The sequence below is a fragment of the Engystomops pustulosus genome, chromosome 3, assembly GCF_040894005.1.
Source record: "Engystomops pustulosus chromosome 3, aEngPut4.maternal, whole genome shotgun sequence".
Taxonomy (NCBI): Eukaryota; Metazoa; Chordata; class Amphibia; order Anura; family Leptodactylidae; genus Engystomops; species Engystomops pustulosus.
In genome coordinates, this window is record NC_092413.1 from 187,496,160 (window position 1) to 187,522,562 (window position 26,403).

Below are 26,403 nucleotides of genomic sequence, written 5' to 3' on the forward strand. Positions count from 1 at the left end.
CTTCGCATGAATAGGACCCTGAGCTGCAGTTCACAGTCTGGCCACTTCATAGTGAATGGAGCCGTACTTCCGGCTCCGATCCCTGTGTTAATTCCAGAGAAAGTAAAAAGTCAGGCGATCACGAGGATCCAGAGTTCAGTAAAATAAAATTATTGTCTAAGCATTTGTGGTCTTCCCAAGAACAGTGCTGTAACCACAGAGGATCAGGGCATTGCCAGCGGAAACCTCCTATTCTACACCATTTTATTCAACATCTGGTACATAGAATATTATCTGCAAAATAACACACAAACATCTGTGTGAACCCAGCCCTGCGTCTGTGAGAGAGGGTGATGGGAAACTATCTGTAACAAAGATATGCATTGTTACCTTTTTTTAGGTGTAATGTATAGAATATGCACATATGGCTGCATTTTATAAGGATAGGTGTGATAAGAGTCATCCAGCTGGACTAACACACTAAAAATACAATGTATAAGAGGAACAAGCAACGGACACAGAGAAAGTGCACAGCAAACATGATCTACAACAAACAGAACAGCCACATGAAGCCCTCAGAAGAGACTATACACACACATTAGATTATATATGAGGTGTGATGTAGCTCCTATCTTTAGAAAGTCGGAGATAACTCGCTGGTCAATCTGCACAAACCTCTTCCGCTTGATGTAAAAGTTCCTAAAAGTAACTTAAAACTTTTTACAAAATGAATAAATGAATAGTACAGATAATAATAAACTTTGTAATATAATTTGGCAAAGAAATCTGGTCATCTTTGCTTTCTCCCCTCCTTATTTACACAGATTGTGTTAATCAGCTTACTGTATCCACCGACAGCTGAGATAAAAGGAACCTGATAAAGTGTCTAATGAATTATCTCCTTACATACCGTCCCTGGATAGTCTCATCTCTACAGAGCCGAATCATCAAGAGAAATATTATCTGGGTATGGAAAGAGTTATTAGCCTCCTTATCTGTCTGATGTGGACGGATCTGGGAGGCTTTAAGATACACTACTCACTACAGGAGAAAAGCACAGATGAGCTCTGTTACTTTACAAAGTGCGCTATGATCACCTGCACTTTTCATGAAACCTTTATTAAATACAAAAAAAAAACTTTTTCAAAAGGTTTAGTTATACCTCAAATCCTACTTAATTTATTTCTCTAGTATCTCAAAGTTGGCTGGAAGCTGGCAGCTTCACAGCAGCTACCCTACTACAACCACATCCATTATGGGGGCATATCCTAAAAATTTGTAAAAAAATTTTTATGGATGACACCTGGATAATCCCAGTTACTTCCCCCTACAGTAACTTATTGCATCTTAACCTATATAAATCCAACCAGTGTAGCTGCATCCTAGGTACCATTGTACCCAACAACAGGCGATCGCTGTGCAGGGATCGGGGCTGGCGGCAATCATAGTCATCCTTACAGAAAACAGAAATTTTGGTACAGCACAAGAGTCCTGTGCATAACTTATGGCCTATGATATCAGGCCAGCACATGGACAACCCCTGGTTATGCATCACTCACTTCTCCCCAGTGGGTACCACTATATAATCCCTATCCTTTGAGATGTGAAGTGCAATCTGAGATCCTGGTGCACCTCACAATACTCCTGGTGCACTTCACAATACCTCCAATACTCAAGCTGTCATTCACTGCACACCTGACAGATGGTATAATAAATGCATCTGGACGTGTAGTGGTACTGAGCAGACATAATGTCATGTCTATGAGCAGGTAGGAGAGGATGAAAGAGCACGCAGCATGCGAATAGAGAACATACACACGAAAAAGAGCGAATAGTGGTGGACCCAGGTGAATTACACTGGTGTCTCTGTGTGGGAGTATTCCCTCCGGCTTTGCCAGGAATGATCAGCACATGCAAGAAAATATGTGCAGGAGACGCCTGCCAGCAGCTCCACACACATAAATCTGTCTGCTCCGGGTGCATCAGGCCTGTGCCCGGCTCCAGACAGAGGAGAAGTCAAAGACAAAGCCCAGACAGACTCCCCAACCTCTGCAGAGGGGGTGCGCTGCTGTCATATCAGGAGGAGACTCCGAAATCTCATCTCCCCCTTCAGCTACAGCTTTATGTGCAGCTACCAAGGCGTCTGATGTCATTTTTGGACGTGACAGATCGGTTACTGGCATGAAACACCCAACAAGAGCCTACGCAGTACAAGAGGGGTAACGCTGCTGTCAGGTCACAACGGCAAAGCGAAAAACACGTCTAAATAACTTACATTGCATGTTCCTTGGGTGTAACCCACCAGTAACACTATGTCATGCCGTAGGACTCCAAGCTAAACTCAATTTCCATAAAGCACCGACACAAGAATCCCTTCAGAGCACAGGGAGAGAGCAGGCACTAGTCATACACCCACTGCACGGAGCAGACCTGGTGCCCCAAATGTGCCAAGATGCCAAAGAAGAAGGAATCAAACAAACTATGCAACTTAAAATACAATCTACCAGTAAAATAAGGCATCATAAACCAGGGACACTTACTCATAGATCTAGGCTCCGTGATAATCTTCTTATATTTGATATCCATGGCCTCGGGTCCTCTAAAATAAACTCTTAAAATGATGCTCATAACTCCTAAATGATCATGTAGAGCTCCTACATGCTGTAGCTTTATAGGCTGTTACACAGTCTCATCCTCACCCTGCTCCCTCAGCACAGGGGGGAGAGTGGTGGGACCAGGAGGTAGGATGAGACAGTGCAACAGCCTGTGAAGCTACAGCATGTAGGGGCTCTGGTAAAGCCCCCCAGGAGCATTTCAGATATATTTTCATAATTTTAAAAGTTTATGTTAGAAGGAAGGAGGCCATGGATAATATAAGAAGATTACCACAGTCCCAGTGCTTGGGTCTATAGGAAGTGAAAAAATTAGAATAGTAAAAAATTAAAGGCCAGAAAACTATCCAGAGTTTCTGACTAAAGCCTTCTAGCCAATGCGCCTAATGCTTCTCATACATGCAAGATGAATGACTTGCAAACCAGCCAATCTCAGTAAAGCCAACTCATCATGTGTACAAGAAGTGGATGCATTTCAACTGCCCCAATTCTCTTATTTTGTCCGGCCAGATGAAGTAGGATAGTGGTGTCCCCCACTTATCACAAGAACATGTACTGATAATCTATTCATCTCTATGGTGCCAACAGAGACAGCCAGGCGGGTGCCCCGCCACTTCCATCAGCACCATAGACAGTGAATAGAGCTGGAGAAAGCATGTCCGACCTTGTGCTCCATTCGTTTGGTGTACAACGGACCCCTGTCCTTGTGATCCATGGGGATCCCATCACTGGGACCCACACCGATCAGCAGGCTATTCCTATCCTGTGGATAGGGGAAAACTTTCCATGTGTAAAGAAATGTATAAATTACTGGCACTAGTAGCGATATATTTGAAGTAGAAGGCTATTTAATACATAGAAAAGGTACTGAGAACACACATATATTACATATATCTATGTATTAAATAGCCGCCTACTTCAAACATATCGCTACTAGTGCCAGTAATTTATACATTTCTTTACACATTTTCTCTCGGCTGTGCTGTCCGCCAACTACTGGGCACAGTATCGATCTGTCTAAATCATATTTTTTGTGACCATTTTCTTAGTGTGCCATTTTTTGAGCACTTTCACCGCATTGAACAGAAAATTACTCCATAGTAAAAATTCATTTAGCTGACAATCCTTGTTCAGGCATCTTTGCCATTAATCCCATTAACATGCTGGTATGTAATAAAGAAAAAAAAAATACATAATTCATCTTAAAGGGGTTACGGTAGTGCAGGTTTTTGGAAAGCACTTATAACAAAAACCTGCTGTATAAGAATTGACTTCCAGTCCTAGGTTAAAGGGACTATTAAAAACCTACATAACCAAGCATCTAGTTTCTTATTTTTCCCGGGAGGCGGCGGCGGATAGGTTGCAGTGTAACATAACTGGCCTGGAGCCTATACTTTACAGTAAGTGTATGGTATCTGCAGATGCTTCCCCACCCCCGGAGGAATATACATCATTAACAAGGGAATCACTGCAGAAGATTTCCCAAGTCCAAGTCTCATAATCATAATAGGTAAGAAGCATTATGGGAAATGTGCTAAACTATCACCCACAGAAATTAAAGGGGTTGTTGAGAATTATAAAAATCTTAAAGTTATTTATTAAAAAAAAAAAAAAAAAAAGGAATGGCTGGACCATTATACAAGCTCTTATATCACCCCCTTCATCCTCATAGACTGTAAGCTCTTGTGTCACCCCCTTCATCCTCATAGACTGTAAGCTCTTATATGACCCCCTTCATCCTCATAGACTGTAAGCTCTTGTGTCACCCCCTTCATCCTCATAGACTGTAAGCTCTTATATGACCCCCTTCATCCTCATAGACTGTAAGCTCTTGTGTCACCCCCTTCATCCTCATAGACTGTAAGCTCTTATATCACCCCCTTCATCCTCATAGACTGTAAGCTCTTGTGTCACCCCCTTCATCCTCATAGACTGTAAGCTCTTATATCACCCCCTTCATCCTCATAGACTGTAAGCTCTTATATCACCCCCTTCATCCTCATAGACTGTAAGCTCTTGTGTCACCCCCTTCATCCTCATAGACTGTAAGCTCTTGTGTCACCCCCTTCATCCTCATAGACTGTAAGCTCTTGTGTCACCCCCTTCATCCTCATAGACTGTAAGCTCTTGTGTCACCCCCTCATCCTCATAGACTGTAAGCTCTTGTGTCACCCCCTTCATCCTCATAGACTGTAAGCTCTTGTGTCACCCCCTTCATCCTCATAGACTGTAAGCTCTTGTGTCACCCCCTTCATCCTCATAGACTGTAAGCTCTTGTGTCACCCCCTCATCCTCATAGACTGTAAGCTCTTGTGTCACCCCCTTCATCCTCATAGACTGTAAGCTCTTATATCACCCCCTTCATCCTCATAGACTGTAAGCTCTTGTGTCACCCCCTTCATCCTCATAGACTGTAAGCTCTTGTGTCACCCCCTTCATCCTCATAGACTGTAAGCTCTTGTGTCTCCCCTTCATCCTCATAGACTGTAAGCTCTTGTGTCACCCCCCTCATCCTCATAGACTGTAAGCTCTTGTGTCACCCCCTCATCCTCATAGACTGTAACCTCTTGTGAGCAGGGCCCTCACTCCTATTGTTCTATATGATCATGATATTACTCTGCAATGTCTTATTTTGTTTGTATATGTCCCCTGTAAAACTGTAAAGCGCTACAGAATATGATACTTAAAGATTATTATTAATAAAAAGAAGCAAAAATTATATACATAGCCATTACTTACTTTGCTCCATCACCAGATTGAAATTTGTGCAGGCTGTCACTGGCCTCAGCGTTGATGCTAGCTAAAGACCGGTGATTAGCTGCAGTGGTCATGTGCATGTATGGCACGTCATTGCTATACTATAGTAAGGGCAACCTGCTAATAGAGTGTAAGCTCCTGCGAGCACAGCCTCCATTTCTAGTGCATCATCTGATCATGTTAATGCTTGGTATTGTCTTACTTTGTATACGTCCACCATGATCTGTACAGCACTGCAGACTATGATGGCGCTACACAAGATTATTCTGGAACCGCAGATGGTGTAATAGTGGGTTTATTCCTATACACTCATTTCCTGCAGCTAGTTTAACTTGTAAAAGTCTCCATCAGCCCCTGTAATACGCTAGTGGTAGAGATTCATAGATAGGGCACACACACCTAACACAGGCCAGCTATGTGACCGAGCGTGGGGTAAATATTAACAGAAAACGTGGAATGTGCTACCATCTTACGGATAAATATACAACCTGCTCGGCAAGAACGGCAGGACCGGCTGCACGAGGCATCGGAGGTAGTTTATTCAGCAGAACCTTCAAGAACTTTCTACAGATTAAGTTATGTGACTAAAATAGTAAAACACAAAGAAATGGTTGTAGCAAATCACAAACAGATGACAAAACAGCCGGAGACACCAGACCAGACGACATTGGAGATCAGAAAAGAAACTCCAAGCCTTTCCTGTATCACCCACAAAGGATGAGCTCTCCATTAACAGCTACCCAAAAAAATTTGTGCCCGTCCTATGCAGTTTGCTGAAGACATTACTGAAATATTAATGTCTATTTGTTCATCTGCACTGAATTTGTATTGCTCTCAATGCATCTAAAATGGAGCAAAATGGAATTGTTTCATGCCTACAGCACATACATGTCTCCACGGTAGCAGACTACAAATAGAATGTGTAGTCGTACTTTCTTTGCTTTCCTATGTCTTGCCAATTGAATGTTATGTTAGGAAAAAGTAGTGGACAAATGGAAAGGAACTGGATACCAAGGCAAGGACACACCAGGACTATTGGTATACACCTCATGCTCCATTGGCACAGGTTCTCATGCAATGTAAGGGCGTAAGTCGGCACAAGTCCCCCACATCAGCAAATGGGGCACATTTACTACGGGTGCACGGACCGCATTTCCGTCGGGTTTCCAGACAATTTGCACCGGGTTTGTTGCACTCTATCGAATTGTGAAGCAATCTTGCTGGCTTTCACGTGACACAAATCGGGGGGGGGGGGGGGGGGGGGGGGGAGCCGTCGGACGATCTGATGGATTCAGACAAATCACAGGATTTAACTTTAAAATTGTGTCGCATATAGTGCACTTACATGCAACTGGAAGAAGATGGTGAACTCCGGCGGACATCATCGGGGAAGCGACGGGTGCAGGATATCGGGCGCACACTATAAGTGAATCACGGCAGCTGTGCGTTCTCGTCGGGGATCGCACCGGGACAGGTAAGTAAATGTGCCCCTTTATGTACATGTTTGTGTTCTCACTCCCGAGTTACAATCACACATATTTATATACTTACACATTTATATATTCTTACACGTATAAGCATTTACACTTATACAAACAGTAAATATACATCTTAATCAAAAAGGATATATACTTCTTATACACACATCACATATACATACAATTCCATATATTGACATACAACATATACAGAATGTATATAGTAGATGGCAGGAATTAGAGATAAGAGATTTCAGTCCTGTCCTTCCGTGGTCTCCTCCCCAACATTTCTTATCTGAGCTGCCGACTCAGGTATTGAGGTGCACATCCTACATTCTTTAGTGTGTCAGGTAAGTTGGTGGGGCCCCCTGACACTGCAGGCCCCATAGCAGCTGCTATGGCAGCTACACCTGTAGTTACGCCGCTCCACATCAGGAAAAGATCGGCATCTAATACATTGATTTGTCCATCTCTTTAAGTCCCCAATTTTGCTTTAGCAAAACATTCCCTTCAAACCATGTCTGTTGCGAAAACAATGGGAGGCAAATATTTCTCCGACTGCGATTTCCTATAGCAGGAAACACCAAATATCAGCAAAGGCTTCCAAGTAATTAACTAGCCAACAAAGGGTTAAAAACAACTTTACACACACAAAAATGTTAGTGCTCAAAACAATTTGTATTTTCAGTCAATATTTTTAATTCCGCATCCCCCATTCCGAGAAAGATTTTATCCAACACTTAAATCATATTTTTCCCAGAAAATCCAGAACTTTCAGGCGAACCCAAAACTTCAAAGCCAATCATTGTGATCCAGGCAAGAAAACAAACACCACTGCACAGAGCATGGTGAGGACACGATGCCAGCGGGACACCAATGTGTGGTCTGCATGCCAATACAACACACATGACAACCGGGATGACGGTGGCCGGATCGCTAATTAATTCCCAGCTTTTCATGGAGATGTGGACACAGCAGGAATGGGAACAATACAAAAACTATTTAAGGGCACTAGGTCTGGGGCAGGAGGTAGCGACTCCCGCTTGTTTGCCACTCACTGGACAAGATGTGTCTGCACTGCAGCTAAACTGTAATTATGTTACAAACTAAAGAACCTTTACATTTTGTTCTTGGTGGATAAACTGGACACTTTTTGACATCCCCCCCCCCCCTTCCCCACCCAAGTGTCTACTCTATAAAAATCCTTAAATGTTATTTTAAATTGATGGATTTTAATGTCACAACAAAACTACTGACCACGCATCCCCAAATATCCACAAAGCACGATTAAAGGGGTTTTCCCCACAAACAAAAGTATGTATGGAAGTGTCAAAAATTGCTGAGCAGAGCGCTCATGTATCTCAAGGACCCTCATTCACTGTCTATGCAAGTGTCATACATAGCCAGCTGCTGTACTTGGCAATATATGACACTTCCATACTAGTAAGTGGAGCTGCAGGACGCATTGCTCGTCTTGTCGCTACATCCACTAGTGAGAACAGGGCTTGTCACTCGTGATCAAGGGTGTTCATATATGTAATAGGTGGGGGTCCCAGAAGTCAGATCCTCACTGGTCACTGTTATCCTCTATTTCTCACATAAGACAATTTAAGCAGTAACTAATTGTTCCCTGCTCTGTCACAAATTTCATACATATTGGCATCCTGTGAACACCATTAGAGTAGAAGAGAGGAGAAATTTGGATAATCTTGTAGCTTCTCTCCAGGGTTCCTTTGAACAAGAAGAATCACAAGACAGGAGCATTAATGATAATCCAGCCCTGTCCACACCTCCTTGCTCGATCTGCAGACCCAGGAAGCCCAAAAAGTGTTGTTTTAAAATAGTGCTGAGCGCAGCACCTCCTTGTTCTGATGGAGGAGGCCTTGAGTCCTGCCTGGCAGACTCAGTACTGGGGCGACAGCTGACACAACATGCAAACTTGGTGCAACCCCTTTAAGAGTTGCTTGCCAAAAAGGGAAGCAAATACCATGAGAGGGAAAGTAGGGAATCTTCATTTGCACTAACACGAGACGCAATGTGGATAAGGATATCAGTCTCTCTACAGCGCTATGGAATATGTTGGGGATAACAGTCCCCCTACTGTACATGCGCTGCACCCCTGTGTGAGGGCCAGATGGGTGGGCAGAGTTTTAGATGCAGCCGTTGTCGCAACTTGCATCTTGTACCCAAGGCTGGGGTTGTCAGACATTTATAGCACATCCAGCAGATAAACCATCATTATCTACAGCGAGGAAAACCCCATAAATGAAGCTCATTCTCCATCAGATTTCCTCTCAGTGCCAGAAACAATTGGATTTTATTCCTCTGTTCACCATGTCGTTGTCTGATCCGCTGTACGGTACATGCAGCCCGTCCATCTGGACGCCTGGCACCACAGATCCCACTGCAGCCTGATCCTACACTATCAGGAGAAGATACTGATAGATTGTAAGCTCTTGCAATCAGGGGCCTCAATCCTATTGTTTCACCTGACCATGTTATTACTCTATAATGTAATGTTTGTATATGTACCTCATGATCTTTACATGAAGGTGCTATGCAAATGAAGATTATTATTACTATTATACCAGTGTAGCAACATCTAGCCGACATTGAAGTCATACAACTAAGAGAAGCCAGCAGCCCCGGTGATTATCAGCTCATCTCCAGGACCTGAACTCTGTACTGCGCTATCCGCTTTCCATGGAAATATTATTATTACGTTATCATGATTTACATAGCTGAAAAACACACTTACAACCCGGCGCCAGGGGAATAGTCCTAAAAGTTACACTATGGAGGTGACCACAATCACATTCCCAAGAAAGGACAAGACTCCATGGATTGACTCTTTCTTCTAGTGATGCAAGGGTCCCCATGGATAGACTCCCAGCAATTACATCAACTGACATAACACCAGGCGATAACTTAGAAACCAGGTCTGACTGTCAACTTGAGACAGTCAAGTTGACAGTCATTTCATGAATTGGGGCTGACCTTTAAGACCCAGAGTTACCCATAAAGAAAGAAAAGCAATTGCTTCAGACACAGGAGATTAGGGTGCTCCCAAAACAACTTCATCAAAGCACTACTACCCGTTGTAAGCCTTGGCACAGGGGAGACTACAGACTCCTTGCTCTTACTCCGGATAATCCAATTCTGCCCTTTGGATCAATCATCCTTTTATTTTTGATGGCCACATACGGTATAGAAGTGAATTAAGCCCCTACTTAAACGCCAGTATAATAGTAAGTAATAGGGATTTCTATAAGGATCAGTCTGCCATAGCATCCTATATTGTGCCATGCCATGTCACACACAGGGGGTTTACCACCACATTGTCTGGTTTCCTGTATTGCCTTTTAAGACTCTTTGGTATCAACAGAGACAAGAAACCAGACAACGTAGTGATAAATTTCCCCCATGGTCTGCACGAGGGGTCACTAGGTCCTCCCCGACCATGGTGCTTGGTTGTGTACATAGTGGAGCGATCAGAGTGTTCTGTATCTACCATTGATTTCGATGACAAGCTGTGACAGATACGTCTGCAGATCTTTTGTAGACAATACCCCTTTAAGGTCATGTTCGCACTAGTGTCAGGGCCGCTGGCTGGATGACTTCTGCTGCTTGCTGGTATGAAGTAATATCCATGATGCAATCATACTGCCCATAAATATAAGAAGATGGCACACAGCTGCCCAGGACTGAAGGCACCATCCAGGTCTCCTCTGCCAGTTCTGCTTTATGATGGATCTAACATCATGTGATAAATTCTCTGTATAACCTACAACTAAACCACCAGATCCCCGATCTACACTCCATCTACATATATAGGGGGTCCCTAATGACATTATAGAGGAGATGCCAATATGACAGACGCCTTCCATGGGACACAGAGATCCTCTAGGTCCATCACAAGGGACATGCACAGTATAACTGCAGTAGAGAAAATTCTGCAGGACTGCACACAAGCAACATTATAGCTCTATATACTTGTATAAAGACAAGTCTGAGAACATGAATGTAAATATGGGCAGGACGCGTGTAGGAGCTGGGCGCAGGGTGGGCAGGACGCGTGTAGGAGCTGGGCGCAGGGTGGGCAGGACGCGTGTAGGAGCTGGGCGCAGGGTGGGCAGGACGCGTGTAGGAGCTGGGCGCAGGGTGGGCAGGACGCGTGTAGGAGCTGGGCGCAGGGTGGGCAGGACGCGTGTAGGAGCTGGGCGCAGGGTGGGCAGGACGCGTGTAGGAGCTGGGCGCAGGGTGGGCAGGACGCGTGTAGGAGCTGGGCGCAGGGTGGGCAGGACGCGTGTAGGAGCTGGGCGCAGGGTGAGCAGGACGCGTGTAGGAGCTGGGCGCAGGGTGGGCAGGACGCGTGTAGGAGCTGGGCGCAGGGTGGGCAGGACGCGTGTAGGAGCTGGGCGCAGGGTGGGCAGGACGCGTGTAGGAGCTGGGCGCAGGGTGGGCAGGACGCGTGTAGGAGCTGGGCGCAGGGTGGGCAGGACGCGTGTAGGAGCTGGGCGCAGGGTGGGCAGGACGCGTGTAGGAGCTGGGCGCAGGGTGGGCAGGACGCGTGTAGGAGCTGGGCGCAGGGTGGGCAGGACGCGTGTAGGAGCTGGGCGCAGGGTGGGCAGGACGCGTGTAGGAGCTGGGCGCAGGGTGGGCAGGACGCGTGTAGGAGCTGGGCGCAGGGTGGGCAGGACGCGTGTAGGAGCTGGGCGCAGGGTGGGCAGGACGCGTGTAGGAGCTGGGCGCAGGGTGGGCAGGACGCGTGTAGGAGCTGGGCGCAGGGTGGGCAGGACGCGTGTAGGAGCTGGGCGCAGGGTGGGCAGGACGCGTGTAGGAGCTGGGCGCAGGGTGGGCAGGACGCGTGTAGGAGCTGGGCGCAGGGTGGGCAGGACGCGTGTAGGAGCTGGGCGCAGGGTGGGCAGGACGCGTGTAGGAGCTGGGCGCAGGGTGGGCAGGACGCGTGTAGGAGCTGGGCGCAGGGTGGGCAGGACGCGTGTAGGAGCTGGGCGCAGGGTGGGCAGGACGCGTGTAGGAGCTGGGCGCAGGGTGGGCAGGACGCGTGTAGGAGCTGGGCGCAGGGTGGGCAGGACGCGTGTAGGAGCTGGGCGCAGGGTGGGCAGGACGCGTGTAGGAGCTGGGCGCAGGGTGGGCAGGACGCGTGTAGGAGCTGGGCGCAGGGTGGGCAGGACGCGTGTAGGAGCTGGGCGCAGGGTGGGCAGGACGCGTGTAGGAGCTGGGCGCAGGGTGGGCAGGACACAAGTATGACCTGGGCGCAGGGTGTACAGGACACAAGTATGACCTGGGCGCAGGGTGTACAGGACACAAGTATGACCTGGGCGCAGGGTGTACAGGACACAAGTATGACCTGGGTGCAGGGTGTACAGGACACAAGTATGACCTGGGTGCAGGGTGTACAGGACACAAGTATGACCTGGGTGCAGGGTGTACAGGACACAAGTATGACCTGGGTGCAGGGTGTACAGGACACAAGTATGACCTGGGTGCAGGGTGTACAGGACACAAGTATGACCTGGGTGCAGGGTGTACAGGACACAAGTATGACCTGGGTGCAGGGTGTACAGGACACAAGTATGACCTGGGTGCAGGGTGTACAGGACACAAGTATGACCTGGGTGCAGGGTGTACAGGACACAAGTATGACCTGGGTGCAGGGTGTACAGGACACAAGTATGACCTGGGTGCAGGGTGTACAGGACACAAGTATGACCTGGGTGCAGGGTGTACAGGACACAAGTATGACCTGGGTGCAGGGTGTACAGGACACAAGTATGACCTGGGTGCAGGGTGTACAGGACACAAGTATGACCTGGGTGCAGGGTGTACAGGACACAAGTATGACCTGGGTGCAGGGTGTACAGGACACAAGTATGAGCTGGGTGCCGGGTGTACAGGACACATGTATGAGCTGGGTGCCGGGTGTACAGGACACATGTATGAGCTGGGTGCCGGGTGTACAGGACACATGTATGAGCTGGGTGCCGGGTGTACAGGACACATGTATGAGCTGGGTGCCGGGTGTACAGGACACATGTATGAGCTGGGTGCAGGGAGTATAGGACACATGTATGAGCTGGGTGCAGGGTGTACAGGACACATGTATGAGCTGGGTGCAGGGTGTATAGGACACATGTATGACCTGGGTGCAGGGGGTACAGGACACATGTATGACCTGGGTGCAGGGAGTATAGGACACATGTATGACCTGGGTGCAGGGTGTATAGGACACATGTATGAGCTGGGTGCAGGGGGTACAGGACACATGTATGACCTGGGTGCAGGGTGTACAGGACACATGTATGAGCTGGGTGCAGGGGGTACAGGACACATGTATGACTTGGCACATGTATGTAGCACACGTATGTACATGTAGCGGCGCCCTCTCCCCGGTACTCACAGGATGCCGGAGCACGACGTGCACACGAAGGCCCCCGCCGTCATGTTGGCGTAGGTCGGGCCGCGCTGGTCACAGTCGAAGCACTTGCGGTTGTGGGGGAGGCTGGTCATCTCCCGCAGTAATTTCAGGTGCTTCTCCTCCTGCTTCCGCTTGGCGCTGGCCGCCATGGTGAGACACCGGGCGGGGAGACACACCGGGAGACACCGGGCGGCACCTAGCAGGCGCAGGCAAGGGCCAGTGACGTGTTCTGGGGGCGGGGCCTGGGAACGTCACTTTCTCAGGGGCGTGACCTGGTGACGTTAAAGGGCAAGTACGGGATGGGAGGAATAGGAATGACCCCTTGCGGGGCAGATAGTCCCGGGGACGGGGGAGGGCGGACCGGTCCTAATGGCTTCATGTGGGAGAGGACGGAGGGGAGAAAGTTATGTCACCAGATGTCAGAACTGAGGGAGGCGGAAGTCACACATTGTACTTCCGGATTCCTTCACTGGTTGCTAAGCAACGGGATGGGAAGCGGCCTGGGTGGAGGAATGGATGCAGGGATGGATGGATGCAGCGGGCTTGGTTGGGACATAGAGGAGATGTCTGCTGCCCTGTGCTCCAATGGACGTCTCGTGTGTGCAGATAAAGGGAGGATCCCCTAATTTTTAGACAGTGGCAGTGCTATGACTAGACCCTTATGTCAGCTGCAGATTCCTTGCGTCCTGTAATTTAGATGAGGCATTTATTGTTTTTCTGCACATCCTCCGTTTTTTCCCAACAGATGAAGATATTAGACGAGATAGCTCCCTTGGATACGACCACCCCACACCCTGGAACTGGTGGTCAGACATGTATTATTGAGCTCTGCCTGACCACATGGTTTCACCATTTATTACCACAGGACGTTGCAGGACGTGCAGTAACTCCCAGCCATTTCTTATGCAAAAACTATTTTTTTTGCAGCAGTGGTCGTATCCAAAGGCAACAATCTAATTTCTAAGGGACAATTTGACTACATTTATTGGAAATTATCTTCACACTGTACATATTTTTACTAATAAAATCTAATTGATGAAATGTATCTATATGTCAGAAGAATGAAATTAAATGTCAATGCTCTGTTGAGAATACCCCTTTAAGCTCTCAGTGTATGCAATGTACAACATTGTCCTGCTATAAGGAGTGCCTGTAACAAAGTGTATAGGGGTTTCACTGTAACATAAATGTATCCTCCTCTGTACAGAGCAAAACGGGTGAAAACAGTAAGTTGCCCTGTGCTCCCCAGAACAAGTTCTTCTAGTGTTCCACATAATTCTTTTTTTTTTTGAGCAAATACATTTTTTATGGAAAAAACAGACAATAGTTTACCTTTTTCTAACATTTAACCCCTTAAGGACGCAGCCATTTTGTAGCTTAAGGCTCAGTCCCATTTTTTGGATTCTAACTTGCTTCGCTTTATATGGTTATAACTTTTGAACCCTGTTACTTATAAAAACGATTCTGAGATTGTTTTTTCCGCACATGTTGTACTTCATTTTAGTGGTAAATGTTGGCTGATAAGTTTTGCGTTTATTTACAACAAAAAGAAAAAATTATGAATTCGAAAATTATTACGTTTTCTGGCAGATAGATTTGCCACCTAAATAAGTTGCTGAATAACATTTCCCATTTGTCTGCTTTACATTTTCATCATTGTTAAAATGTCTGGATAATTTATTTTGATGTCTCGCGGCTTACAAATCGAATGATGCTTTTCCGTATTTTCAGAATTGACTATTTTGGGGATAAATACAGTTTTGAGTGAAATTTTACATATTTAGCATCAAAACCCCCCTATATAACCAACCCATTTTCAAATCTGCACCCCCTTTAACTAAAACAAAATGAAAGTGAAATTTAGAATGGTCAAATTTTGTCGGTTATAAGTTCATTTAGCCCTAAAATTTACACATTTCCAAAAGATAAAAAGAGAAAACCCATCTTACAATTTGTTCTATAATTTGTGACTTGTGTTATGGGTGCACAGTGAGGCGCAGAAGGGAAGAAGCGCCCTGCAGCTGCCAGGATTTTTGTTTCCTCATTGGCTCCTTTTGTAGGCTATAAAATTTTCGCATTTTCGTTATTGGGGCCATGTGATGGCATTTTTTTTGCGGGATGAGATGCTTTTTCCAGTGTTACCATTTTGGGGTTGGTATCCCCTAATGTTGAAAATTTAGGAACTTTTTTTTTTGAGGGCAGGAGTAGAAAAGCATCAATTCTGTACTGGATTTTTTTTTTTTTGGTGATCACCGTTTAGCCTAATATACATGTTATCTTTATTGTATGGGTCAGTACGTTTAAGGGGATACTAGACATGAATATTTTTTCTTATGTTTACTAAATTTGTCAAATAAAACCCTAATGTAGGAAAAATGATCTTTCTCATCTCTCTTTCTATGTGCCAGATGCTAGTAGAATGCTAGTAGAATGTTCAGAAGCTAAATTAAAGTGTATATAAACCTGTACCCTGATAATCTAAGCACATTGTCAGCACACAGCATCTCACAGCACTAGAGGGATCATAATGTGTCTGCTTATAGAGTCCCTAAGTGACTAAAACACCAATAAAACTGAGTAAAATTGTTACGTAAAGGGTTCTTTATTTTGTAAACATCACTAGGGGATTGCAATTTTAGAGTTTTCTTTCATGGGAAACCAATGAATTTTGAGAACACCCCAATTACATTTTGGAGATGCTCTAAAAACGGTTCAACCCTTGGTTTTCCCAATGTGCTCAAGGTTTATTTTATGCATGGTCATGTTTATCTCTTGCATCAGATCAGTTTTATACTCTGTACATCCCATGTCTTGAGGGGTGCCACTGTAAACACTATTGATGAATTAATATAAAGTCACCCTAACACCACATAGAGACCAAAACTGCATCCTTCTTCTCCTGAAAGTGTTGTTTCCCCGCTCAGGTCCGACTGAGTTCACCTTCTTCTTCCTGGTGCATGTAAGGGCATTGTCTATCAACACAATTCCACCGCACCTGTTAAGTGCCTGTCACAGCTGTGCAAATCCTGAAACCGTCAGAAAGTCCGACAAAAGTGCGAGCACAGATCCTTTGTAAATAAGCCCCATTGTGATTTGAAACCCAGTGCATATGCATCAGATGAAACACATCACTAAATGCATGTGTATAAGTCATTTATATATGTAACAACAGGTGTTTTAACAAACAATACAAACACAGGCAGTCCCAATAATATACTATATACTCTAATTAATATACGGCACCACATTATTATTCATTTACATATTGGACCCTCCTAATTATATATGAAACCCTAAGTATTTTGTATACATACCACCCTTAGTAATGAATATACTGTATATAACATACCCTACTGCAGTGGTGGCGAACCTATGGCACTGGTGCCAGAGGTGGCACTCGGAGCCTTTTCTGTGGGCAATCAGGCCATCACTCCAACACAGAGTTTGCCAGCTAGGACTCAATGTGATCCAATACCGCCTGGGATGTGCCATGCTCTGTGCTATTTAGCTGCCCGGACTACAGGAGGAGCGAGAAGGTGTGGATAGAGAAGGATTGTCATTGGAGCTCCTGCTCTGGGTCCCCTGATTCTTACTCTTCAGGGGACCCTGGAGGGAAGATAGAATCCAAATTTTTTCATCATCTTTCTATACTATATATCAGTGGTGGCGAACCTATGGCACGGGTGCCAGAGGTGGCACTCAGAGCCATCTCAGTGGGCACTCAGGCTGTTGTACCATGGCAGAGTTCGCCAGACAGGGATCCTCTTGCAGTCTGAGGACTTGCCATGTTTAGCATTATTTTAATGTGGAGCATCCTGGTCTACCTGAGACTGCAGGAAGAGAGAGGAGGTGTGGACAGGGTCAGGTTATCATTGGAGCTCCTCCTGTGCGACCTCTGAATCTTCCTGTTTAGGAGGCTGTCAAGGGAAGCTCCAGTGACAACTCAAATTTCCTCTCCTTCTGACAAAGATATTGGTGCAATCGGGCCCATTGAAAGTTGTGGTACAGCACGGAAGAAAGGAAAATTGCAATAAGTTACTGTTTGAATTGCTGTTTTGGCAGTTTGCAAAAAATATGCAGGTTTTGGGTTGCAGTTTGGGCATTTGACCTCTAAAAGGTTCGCCATCACTGCTATATACTATTGTATTGGTGAACTCTGGACACCAATACAATTAAAACCTGTGATACAGCTGGGATCCATAGGTTACTGCTTAAATTGTCATGCTGGCACTTTGTGACATATAAGTGGGCTTTGGTTGTAGCTTGGGCACTCTGTCTCCAAAAGGTTCGCCATCACTGACCTACTGAATATATATGTCCCCTAATTTTTTGTATATACAGGCAGTCCCCAAGTTACGTACAAGATAGGGTCTGGAGGTTTGTTCTTAAGTTGAATTTGTATGTAAGTCGAAACTGTATATTTTATAATTGTCGATCCAGACAAAAAAATTTTGGCCCCAGTGACAATTGGAGTTTAAACATTTTTTGCTGTAACGGGACCAAGGATTATCAATAAAGCTTCATTACAGACAATTTACAGATTAGACTATAGTAAAGCATTCAGATAGCTTCACCAGAGGTCAGAGGGGTCTGTCTGTAACTATGGGTTGTCTGTAAGTCGGGTGTCCTCAAGTAGGGGACCGCCTGTATAACCTCCATTGTTTATATACAGCCATTTATAGGACAGAGTGTATCAGATAAGTAAAATCTTGCCCCCTATGTGCACCCTCACTTCAGTTTTATTGTTAAAAGCCTCTCATATACAGCCCCCCCTCCAGTTGATATACAGAAGTTAAATAATAATAAATACCGTAATCTTTATTATATAAGATAAATAAAAAATTATGTTGATAAGACAATCCACTGTAAAACAATGGGGCAGATTTACTTACCCGGTCCCTTCACGATCCAGCGGCGCGTTCTCTGCGGTGGATTCAGGTTTTCTGGCGATTCATTAAGGCAGTTCCTCCGACGTCCACCAGGTGTCGCTGGTGTGCTGAAATGCACAAGCCTATTCCTGATGAAGGTAAGCGTGAGTCCAGCGACACTTTTTTTTTTTTTAAATGCGGCGGTTTTTCCGAATCCGTCTGGTTTTCGTTCGGCCACGCCCACCAATTTCCGTCGCGTGCATGCTGGCGCCGATGCAACACAATCCGATCGCGTGTGCCAAAATCCCAGGGCTATTCAGGGAAAATCGGCGCAAATCGGAAATATTCGGTTAACACATCAGGAAAACGCGAATCGGGCCCTTAGTAAATGACCCCCAATTTGTTTCAAGATATTTATTAAGGGGCGTCCTCCAGTTTTCTTTCGGTACAGCCACACGTCCAGTTTTTCAGATGCAGTTTTTGATGTCCAAACCAGGCGTGGAGTGAAAATAGAGGAGGAGTAGCACTTCTTAATGATAAGTCCTCACTAGAGATGAGCGAGCACTAAAATGCTCGGGTACTCGTTATTCGAGACGAACTTTTCCCGATGCTCGAGTGCTCGTCTCGAATAACGAGCCCCATTGAAGTCAATGGGAGACTCGAGCATTTTTCAAGGGGACCAAGGCTCTGCACAGGGAAGCTTGGCCAAACACCTGGGAACCTCAGAAAAGGATGGAAACACCACGGAAATGGACAGGAAACAGCAGGGGCAGCATGCATGGATGCCTCTGAGGCTGCTTAATCGCACCATTATGCCAAAATTATGGGCAACAGCATGGCCATGACAGAGTGACCGAATGAGGCTAGATAGCATGTAAAACATCCAATAATTGACCCTGACACTATAGGGGACGGCATGCAGAGGCAGCGGCAGCAGCGGCAGGCTAGAGAGTGGCATGGCGACATACCCTAAATGGACTCAGGCTTCAAACCAATGGGTGGCAGAGAGGAACCAAAGGAGGTGAGCAAGAAGCGCTCAAATAATATCGGTACATGATAAAAGTTTGCCAGTATATTTTGTGGATTACACAGCAGGGTGGCGACAAAGTTAACATGGAAGCCATGAAAACAACCCAAAATTCTGCCTGACACAGCTCGTTTGATAAGGGGACCATGTATGGAGGCAGTGAACTAGTAGTAGATTAAAGGTGCTGCAGTTAAAACTATGTTAGTTGGATCTTGGGATGGAGCTGGCGCTCCGCTGCCAGGCGAGCTTTCGCCAATCCAAGCCCCTGTCTCTAGGCTACTCCCCAAACAGCACTTCTAAGAACCTTTTGTATAAGATCAAGTGTAGTAGCGTTCTTATAAGTTTAGGATATGGCGGGTGAGGGGAATGTAAACAGATGCGCAAGAAGCGCTGAAATAATATTGGTAAATGATAAAAGTTTGCCAGTATATTTTGTGGATAACACAGCAGGGTGGCGACAAAGTTAACAAGTTTGATGAAGAAGCCATGAAAACAACCCAAATTTCTGCCTGAAACACCTCGTTTGATAAGGGGACGATGTATGGAGGCAGCTATATGGACGACTTTTGGAGGTAGCAATGGAGACAACGTGTGGAGGCTGCTATGGAGACAATTTAATTTGGATAGTGCCTGTATGTGGCAGTCCAAAAAAGTTTTCAAACCAGAGGAGCAGGTAGGTGGCCCTCCAGAAAAATGAAATAGATTGAGTGCCTGTATGTGGCAGTCCAAAAAAGTTTTCAAACCAGAGGAGCAGGTAGGTGGCCCTCCAGAATAATGAAATAGATTGAGTGCCTGTATGTGGCAGTCCAAAAAAGTTTTCAAACCAGAGGAGCAGGTAGGTGGCCCTCCAGAAAAATTAAATAGATTGAGTGCCTGTATGTGGCAGTCCAAAAAAGTTTTCAAACCAGAGGAGCAGGTAGGTGGCCCTCCAGAAAAATTGAATAGATTGAGTGCCTGTATGTGGCACTCCCAAAAATTGTTTAAAACAGAGGACCGGGTCGGTGGCCCTCCAGAAAAATTAAATGCATAAAGTACTATAGCTAGAGCCAGTGGGCCCTGTCAAAAAATAGGCAGTTTCCTCTGCTTTACTGTACAAAGAGGAGGAGAAGGAGGAAAATGAGGAGGAGGAGGAGTGGAAAAATTATTCAGGTTGAGCTTCCTTCACCTGGTGGAGATTGGAAATTATGAGAAATCCATGCTTTATTCATCTTGATAAGCGTCAGCCTGTCAGCGCTGTCAGTCGACAGGCGTGTACGCTTATCGGTGATGATGCCACCAGCTGCACTGAAAACCCGCTCGGACAAGACGCTAGCGGCAGGGCAGGCAAGAACCTCCAAGGCGTACAGCGCCAGTTCGTGCCACATGTCCAGCTTTGAAACCCAGTAGTTGTAGGGAGCTGTGTGATCATTTAGGACGATGGTATGGTCAGCTACGTACTCCCTCACCATCTTTCTGTAAAGATCAGCCCTACTCTGCCGAGACTGGGGACAGGTGACAGTGTCTTGCTGGGGTGACATAAAGCTGGCAAAAGCCTTGTAAAGCGTACCCTTGCCAGTGCTGGACAAGCTGCCTGCTCGCCTACTCTCCCTCGCTACTTGTCCCGCAGAACTACGCACTCTGCCGCTAGCGCTGTCAGAAGGGAAATACTGTTTCAGCTTGTGCACCAGGGCCTGCTGGTATTCATGCATTCTCACACTCCTTTCCTCTCCAGGGATGAGAGTGGAAAGATTTTGCTTGTACCGTGGGTCCAGGAGAGTGAACACCCAGTAATCGGTGCTGGAATAAATTCTTTGAACGCGAGGGTCACGGGATAGGCAGCCTAGCATGAAATCTGCCATATGCGCCAGAGTACCAACGCGTAAGAATTCACTCCCCTCACTGGCCTAGCTGTCCATTTCCTCCTCCTCCAACTCCTCCAACTCCTCTTCTTCTGCCCATACACGCTGAACAGTGAAGGACTCAACAATGGTCCCCTCTTGTGTCTCGCCAACATTCTCCTCCTCTTCCTCCTCATCCTCCTCCACCTCCACCTCCTCCGATATGCGCTGAGAAACAGACCTAAGGGTGCTTTGGCTATCAACAAGGGAATCTTCTTCCCCCGTCTCTTGTGACGAGCGCAAAGCTTCCGACTTCATGCTGATCAGAGATTTTTTCAACAGGCCAAGCAGCGGGATGGTGAGGCTGATGATGGCGGCATCGCCACTGACCATCTGTGTTGACTCCTCAAAGTTACTCAGCACCTGACAGATATCAGACATCCACGTCCACTCCTCATTGTAGACTTGAGGAAGCTGACTGACCTGACTACCAGTTCTGGTGGAAGTTGACATCTGGCAGTCTACAATCGCTCGGCGCTGCTGGTAAACTCTGGATAACATGGTCAGTGTTGAATTCCACCTCGTGGGCACGTCGCACAACAGTCGGTGAGCGGGCAGTTGGAGGCAGCGCTGCGCTGCCCTGAGAGTGGCAGCATCTGTGCTGGACTTCCTGAAATGCGCACAGATGCGGTGCACCTTCGTGAGCAAATCAGACAGATTGGGGTATGTCTTGAGGAAACGCTGAACTATCAGATTTAACACATGGGCCAGGCATGGCACATGTGTCAGTCTGCCGAGTTGCAGAGCCGCCACCAGGTTACGGCCGTTGTCACACACAACCATGCCTGGCTTCAGGTTCAGCGGTGCCAGCCACAGATCAGTCTGCGCCGTGATGCCCTGTAATAGTTCTTGGGCGGTGTGCCTTTTATCGCCTAGGCTCAGCAGTTTGAGCACCGCCTGCTGTCGCTTAGCGACGGCACTGCTGCTGTGCCTAGAGCTAGCGACTGATGGCGCCATGCCCACGGATGGTAGTTCGGAGGAGGAGGTGGAGGAGGGGTGGGAGGAGGAGGAGGCATAGTAGGCCTGAAACACCTGGACCGAGGTAGGCCCCACAATCCTTGGCGTCGGCAGTATATGACCAGCCGCAGGGTCAGACTCGGTCCCAGCCTCCACCAAGTTAACCCAATGTGCCGTCAGCGATATATAGTGGCCCTGCCCGGCAGCACTCGTCCACGTGTCCGTGGTCAGGTGGACCTTGTCAGAAACGGCGTTGGTCAGGGCACGGATGATGTTGTCTGACACGTGCTGGTGCAGGGCTGGGACGGCACATCGGGAAAAGTAGTGGCGGCTGGGGACCGAATACCGAGGGGCGGCCGCCGCCATGAGGTTGCGAAAGGCCTCGGTCTCTACTAGCCTATAGGGCAGCATCTCCAGGCTGAGCAATCTGGAGATGTGGACATTAAGGGCTTGGGTGTGCGGGTGGGTTGCACTATATTTGCGTTTCCGCTCCAGCGTCTGGGGTATGGAGAGCTGAACGCTGGTGGATGCTGTGGAGGATCGTGGAGGCGACGATGGGGTTTTTGTGGCAGGGTCCTGGGCAGGGGGCTGACTATCAGCTGACACAGGGGAAGGAGCAGTGGTGTGCACGGCCGGAGGTGAACGGGCTTGTTGCCACTGAGTGGGGTGTTTAGCATTCATATGCCTGCGCATACTGGTGGTAGTTAAGCTATTAGTGGTGGAACCCCTGCTGATCCTGGTATGGCAAATGTTGCACACCACAGTCCGTCGGTCATCCGGTGTTTCCTTAAAGAACCTCCAGACTTCTGAAAATCTAGCCCTCGCCGCAGGAGCCCTCGCCACGGGAGCTTCACTAGTTGACACATTTGGCGCTGATGCACCAGGTCTGGCCCTGCCTCTCCGTCTGGCCCCACCACTGCCTCTTCCAACCTGTTCTGGTCGAGGACTCTCCTCCGTCTCAGAAGCACTGTGTTCACCTGGCCTATCAACCCAGCTTGGGTCTGTCACCTCATCATCCTCCGATCCCTCAGTCTGCTCCCCCCTCGGACTTCCTGCCCTGACAACAACTTCCCCACTGTCTGACAACCGTGTCTCCTCATCGTCGGACACCTCTTTACACACTTCTTCCACTACGTCAAGAAGGTCATCATCACCCACAGACTGCGACTGGTGGAAAACCTGGGCATCGGAAAATTGCTCAGCAGCAACCGGACAAGTGGTTTGTGACTGTGGGAAGGGTCCAGAAAACAGTTCCTCAGAGTATGCCGGTTCAAATGCCAAATTTTCCTGGGAGGGGGCAGACTGGGGGGGAGGAGCCTTCGGTGACATGGGTGGACTGCGTGGAAGACTGACTGGTGGACAAATTGCTCGAAGCATTGTCGGCAATCCACGACATCACCTGTTCGCACTGTTCTGGCCTCAACAGTGCTCTACCACGAGTCCCAGTAACTTCAGACATGAACCTAGGGAGTGTAGCTCTGCGGCGTTCCCCTGCTCCCTCATAAGCAGGTGGTGTCTCACCCCGCCCAGGACCACGGCCTCTGACCCCTGCAGTAGTTGGACGCCCACGTCCCCGCCCTCGTCCTCTACCCCTAACCCTCGGGTTAAACATTTTGAAAATGAGAGTTATAACTTGAATTTTTTTTTTAACTTTTTTTTGTTTTTTTTTGTGTTTTTTAGTTTTTAAAACCAAACGATGCTATCCTATTGCTATGGCTATTTTCTAGCCAAGTATGAAAGCACACTGCTATGCCAGATGAGATGACGCTGAGTTATGAAAAAAATAAACGTAAAATAAAAAGAAACTGGCAGACTGTGCCTAATTGAAATACAACCCCGGGCCCTAATAAATTTTCCCACTTCGGTTTTTGCGATGGATATGTGCGTCAATAAGCGCAAAACACAGCGGTCGCAAGTCTCACTCCAAATTGCTCACAATTTGCTAGTAGATGCACTGCAGCAAGTACAGCCACCAGCAGATCAACCAGAAATCAAATATATATAACGCTATTGTAGGCGTAAGTAAGCCGTTTGGATTCTCCTATGGCTATTTTCTAGCCAAGTATGAAAGCACACTACTATGCAAGATGAGATGACACTGAGTTATTAAAAAAATAAACGTAAAATAAAAAGAAACTGGCAGACTGTGCCTAATTGAAATCAAAACCCTAATAAATTTTCCCACTTTGGTGTTTGTGGTGGATATGTGTGTCACTAAGAGCTAAACACAACGGTAGCAAGTCCCCCTGCAAATTCCTCACAGTATGGTACTAGCTGCACTACTAGTGCCAGCAAGCCCAGCCACAAGCAAATAAAAAAAAAAAGTATAACGTTATTGTAGCCCTAAGAAGGGCTGTTGGGTTCTTGTTGAATCACTCCTGCCTAACACTATTCTAATAGAACACCCTAACGCTTTCCCTGACCAGCAGCAGCTCTCTCCCTAGCGGCATCCAGACAGAGAATGATCCGATCAGCGCGGGCAGCGGCTAGTCTATCCCAGGGTCACCTGATCTGGCCAGCCAACCACTGCTATCTACGTGTAAGGGTACCACGTCATGCTGGGTGGAGTGCAGAGTCTCCTGGCTTGTGATTGGCTCTGTTTCTGGCCGCCAAAAAGCAAAACGGCGGGAGCTGCCATTTTCTCGAGCGGACGAAGTATTCGTCCGAGCAACGAGCAGTTACGAGTACGCTAATGCTCGATCGAGCATCAAGCTCGGACGAGTATGTTCGCTCATCTCTAGTCCTCACCCATTGTGATCTACACCTGCTTTTGGCTTCAAATACTGCATCTGAAAAACTGAACATGTGGCTGCATCTTCAGGTTCAAACAGCTTGCACGGGTATTTAACCCCTTAAGGACGCAGAGTTTTTTTGCTAATTCCTTGCTCTTTACCTTCACAAATCCATAACTTTTTCATTTTTCCGTCTACAGAGCTGTGTGAAAGCTTTTTTTGTGCGTAACAAATTTTACTTTTCTGTCCTATTTTTTTTTTATTCCATGCCGTGTATTGGGAAGCTGGAAAAAAATTCCAAATGTGGAAAAATTGGCAAAAAAACATGTTCGATTCATGTTCTTACGGGCTCAGTTTTTACAACTTTCACTGTGTGCTCCAAATAACACGTCTACTTTATTCTTTGGTTCGGTACGATCATGGTGATACCAAATTTATACATTTTCTTTTTGTTTTAATACATTTTCAAAAATTAAACAAATGTGTACAAAAAAGAAAAAAAAATTGCCATCTTCTGGCGCTGATAACTTTTTCATACTGTGGTGCACGGAGCTGCGTGAGTTGTCATTTTATGCAAAATTAGCCGCCGTTTTCATTGCTACCATTTTGAGGACTGTGCGACATTTTGGTCACTTTTTATTTAATTGTTTGTGAAAAGTAAAATAGTGTAGAGTTTTGGACATTTGGGCGCCATTTTCCGTTATGTGGTTAAGGCGCAGAGCGTTAAGGGGTTAAGAAATGTCTGTGCCACATTTGTGTCTCACACGACCTATTTGGGGCACGGCTGCACCAGTCATCATGCAACACAATTTAGGGGGCTCAGTTAGACAGTGCGCTAGATTTAACATGCAAAGTCTGACAGAAGTGTTTTGCACCAAAATATCATGGAGCACTCTGTCGGGGCAGTGCAGGGAGGACATCAGATTCATGCAGAACTGGTGGCAGAAATCTTGAATCTGGCGCCCCCTGCACATTACACAGGCAAACTGCACATAGTACACACTGCACTGTTCTTAGTAAAGTCTTTTACAGAGAACTTTTTTGTTACCCCATCTGACTTCCATTTTTTCCATTTTTTTTTGTCCTATATGAATATACTGCAAACATTTGCACTGAGCCATTTTCAAGCTATTAGAATCTATAGAATTCAAAGTGAGATAGAATTGATAAATACTAAATGTGTGCAACCCCCTACCCTTCAGTAATTCCCCTAATGCAGTGATGGCGAACATTTTGGAGTGCCCAAGCTGCAACCAAAACCCATTTATATGTCGCAAAGTGCCAACATGACAATTTAAGCAGTAACTTATTGATCCCTGCTCTATCACAGGTTTCAATCTTATTGGTGTCCTGAGTTCACCAATACAATAGAAAGACGGGGAAAATTGGATTGTAGCTTCTCTCCAGGGTTCCCTGAAGAGGAAGAATCAGGGGACCCAGAGCAGGAGTTCAAATGACAACCCATCTCTATCTCGCTCCTCCTGTAGAAGGATGTTGCTTTAAAATGGCGCTGACCATGGCGCATCCTGGGCTGTATTGGACCACAGGAGAAAGCCTTGACTCCTATCTGGCAAACTCTGTGTTGGGGTGAAGGCCTGGGTGCCCACAGAAAGGGCTCCAAGTGCCACCTCTGGCACCCGTGCCATAGGTTCGCCACCACTGTCCTAATGTGTGCAG

At 46.7% G+C, this 26,403-nt stretch overlaps 1 protein-coding gene across 8 annotated transcripts in view; it reads right to left on the minus strand.

Annotated features, from left to right (window-relative positions):
- AGFG1 (ArfGAP with FG repeats 1) overlaps nucleotides 1-13,705 on the minus strand; it is a 44,972-nt gene extending 31,267 nt beyond the window's left edge. For 2 of the 8 annotated variants that reach the window (XM_072143343.1, XM_072143341.1), the window contains exon 1: nucleotides 13,248-13,703. In XM_072143343.1, the coding sequence (XP_071999444.1) occupies nucleotides 13,248-13,414 (167 nt within the window). In that variant the 5' untranslated portion in view covers nucleotides 13,415-13,703. Of the gene's footprint in view, nucleotides 1-13,247 lie in introns of all 8 variants that reach the window. The other 6 variants (XM_072143349.1, XM_072143347.1, XM_072143345.1 and 3 more) reach the window with 4 other exon arrangements.
- Nucleotides 13,706-26,403: the final 12,698 nt, after the last annotated feature.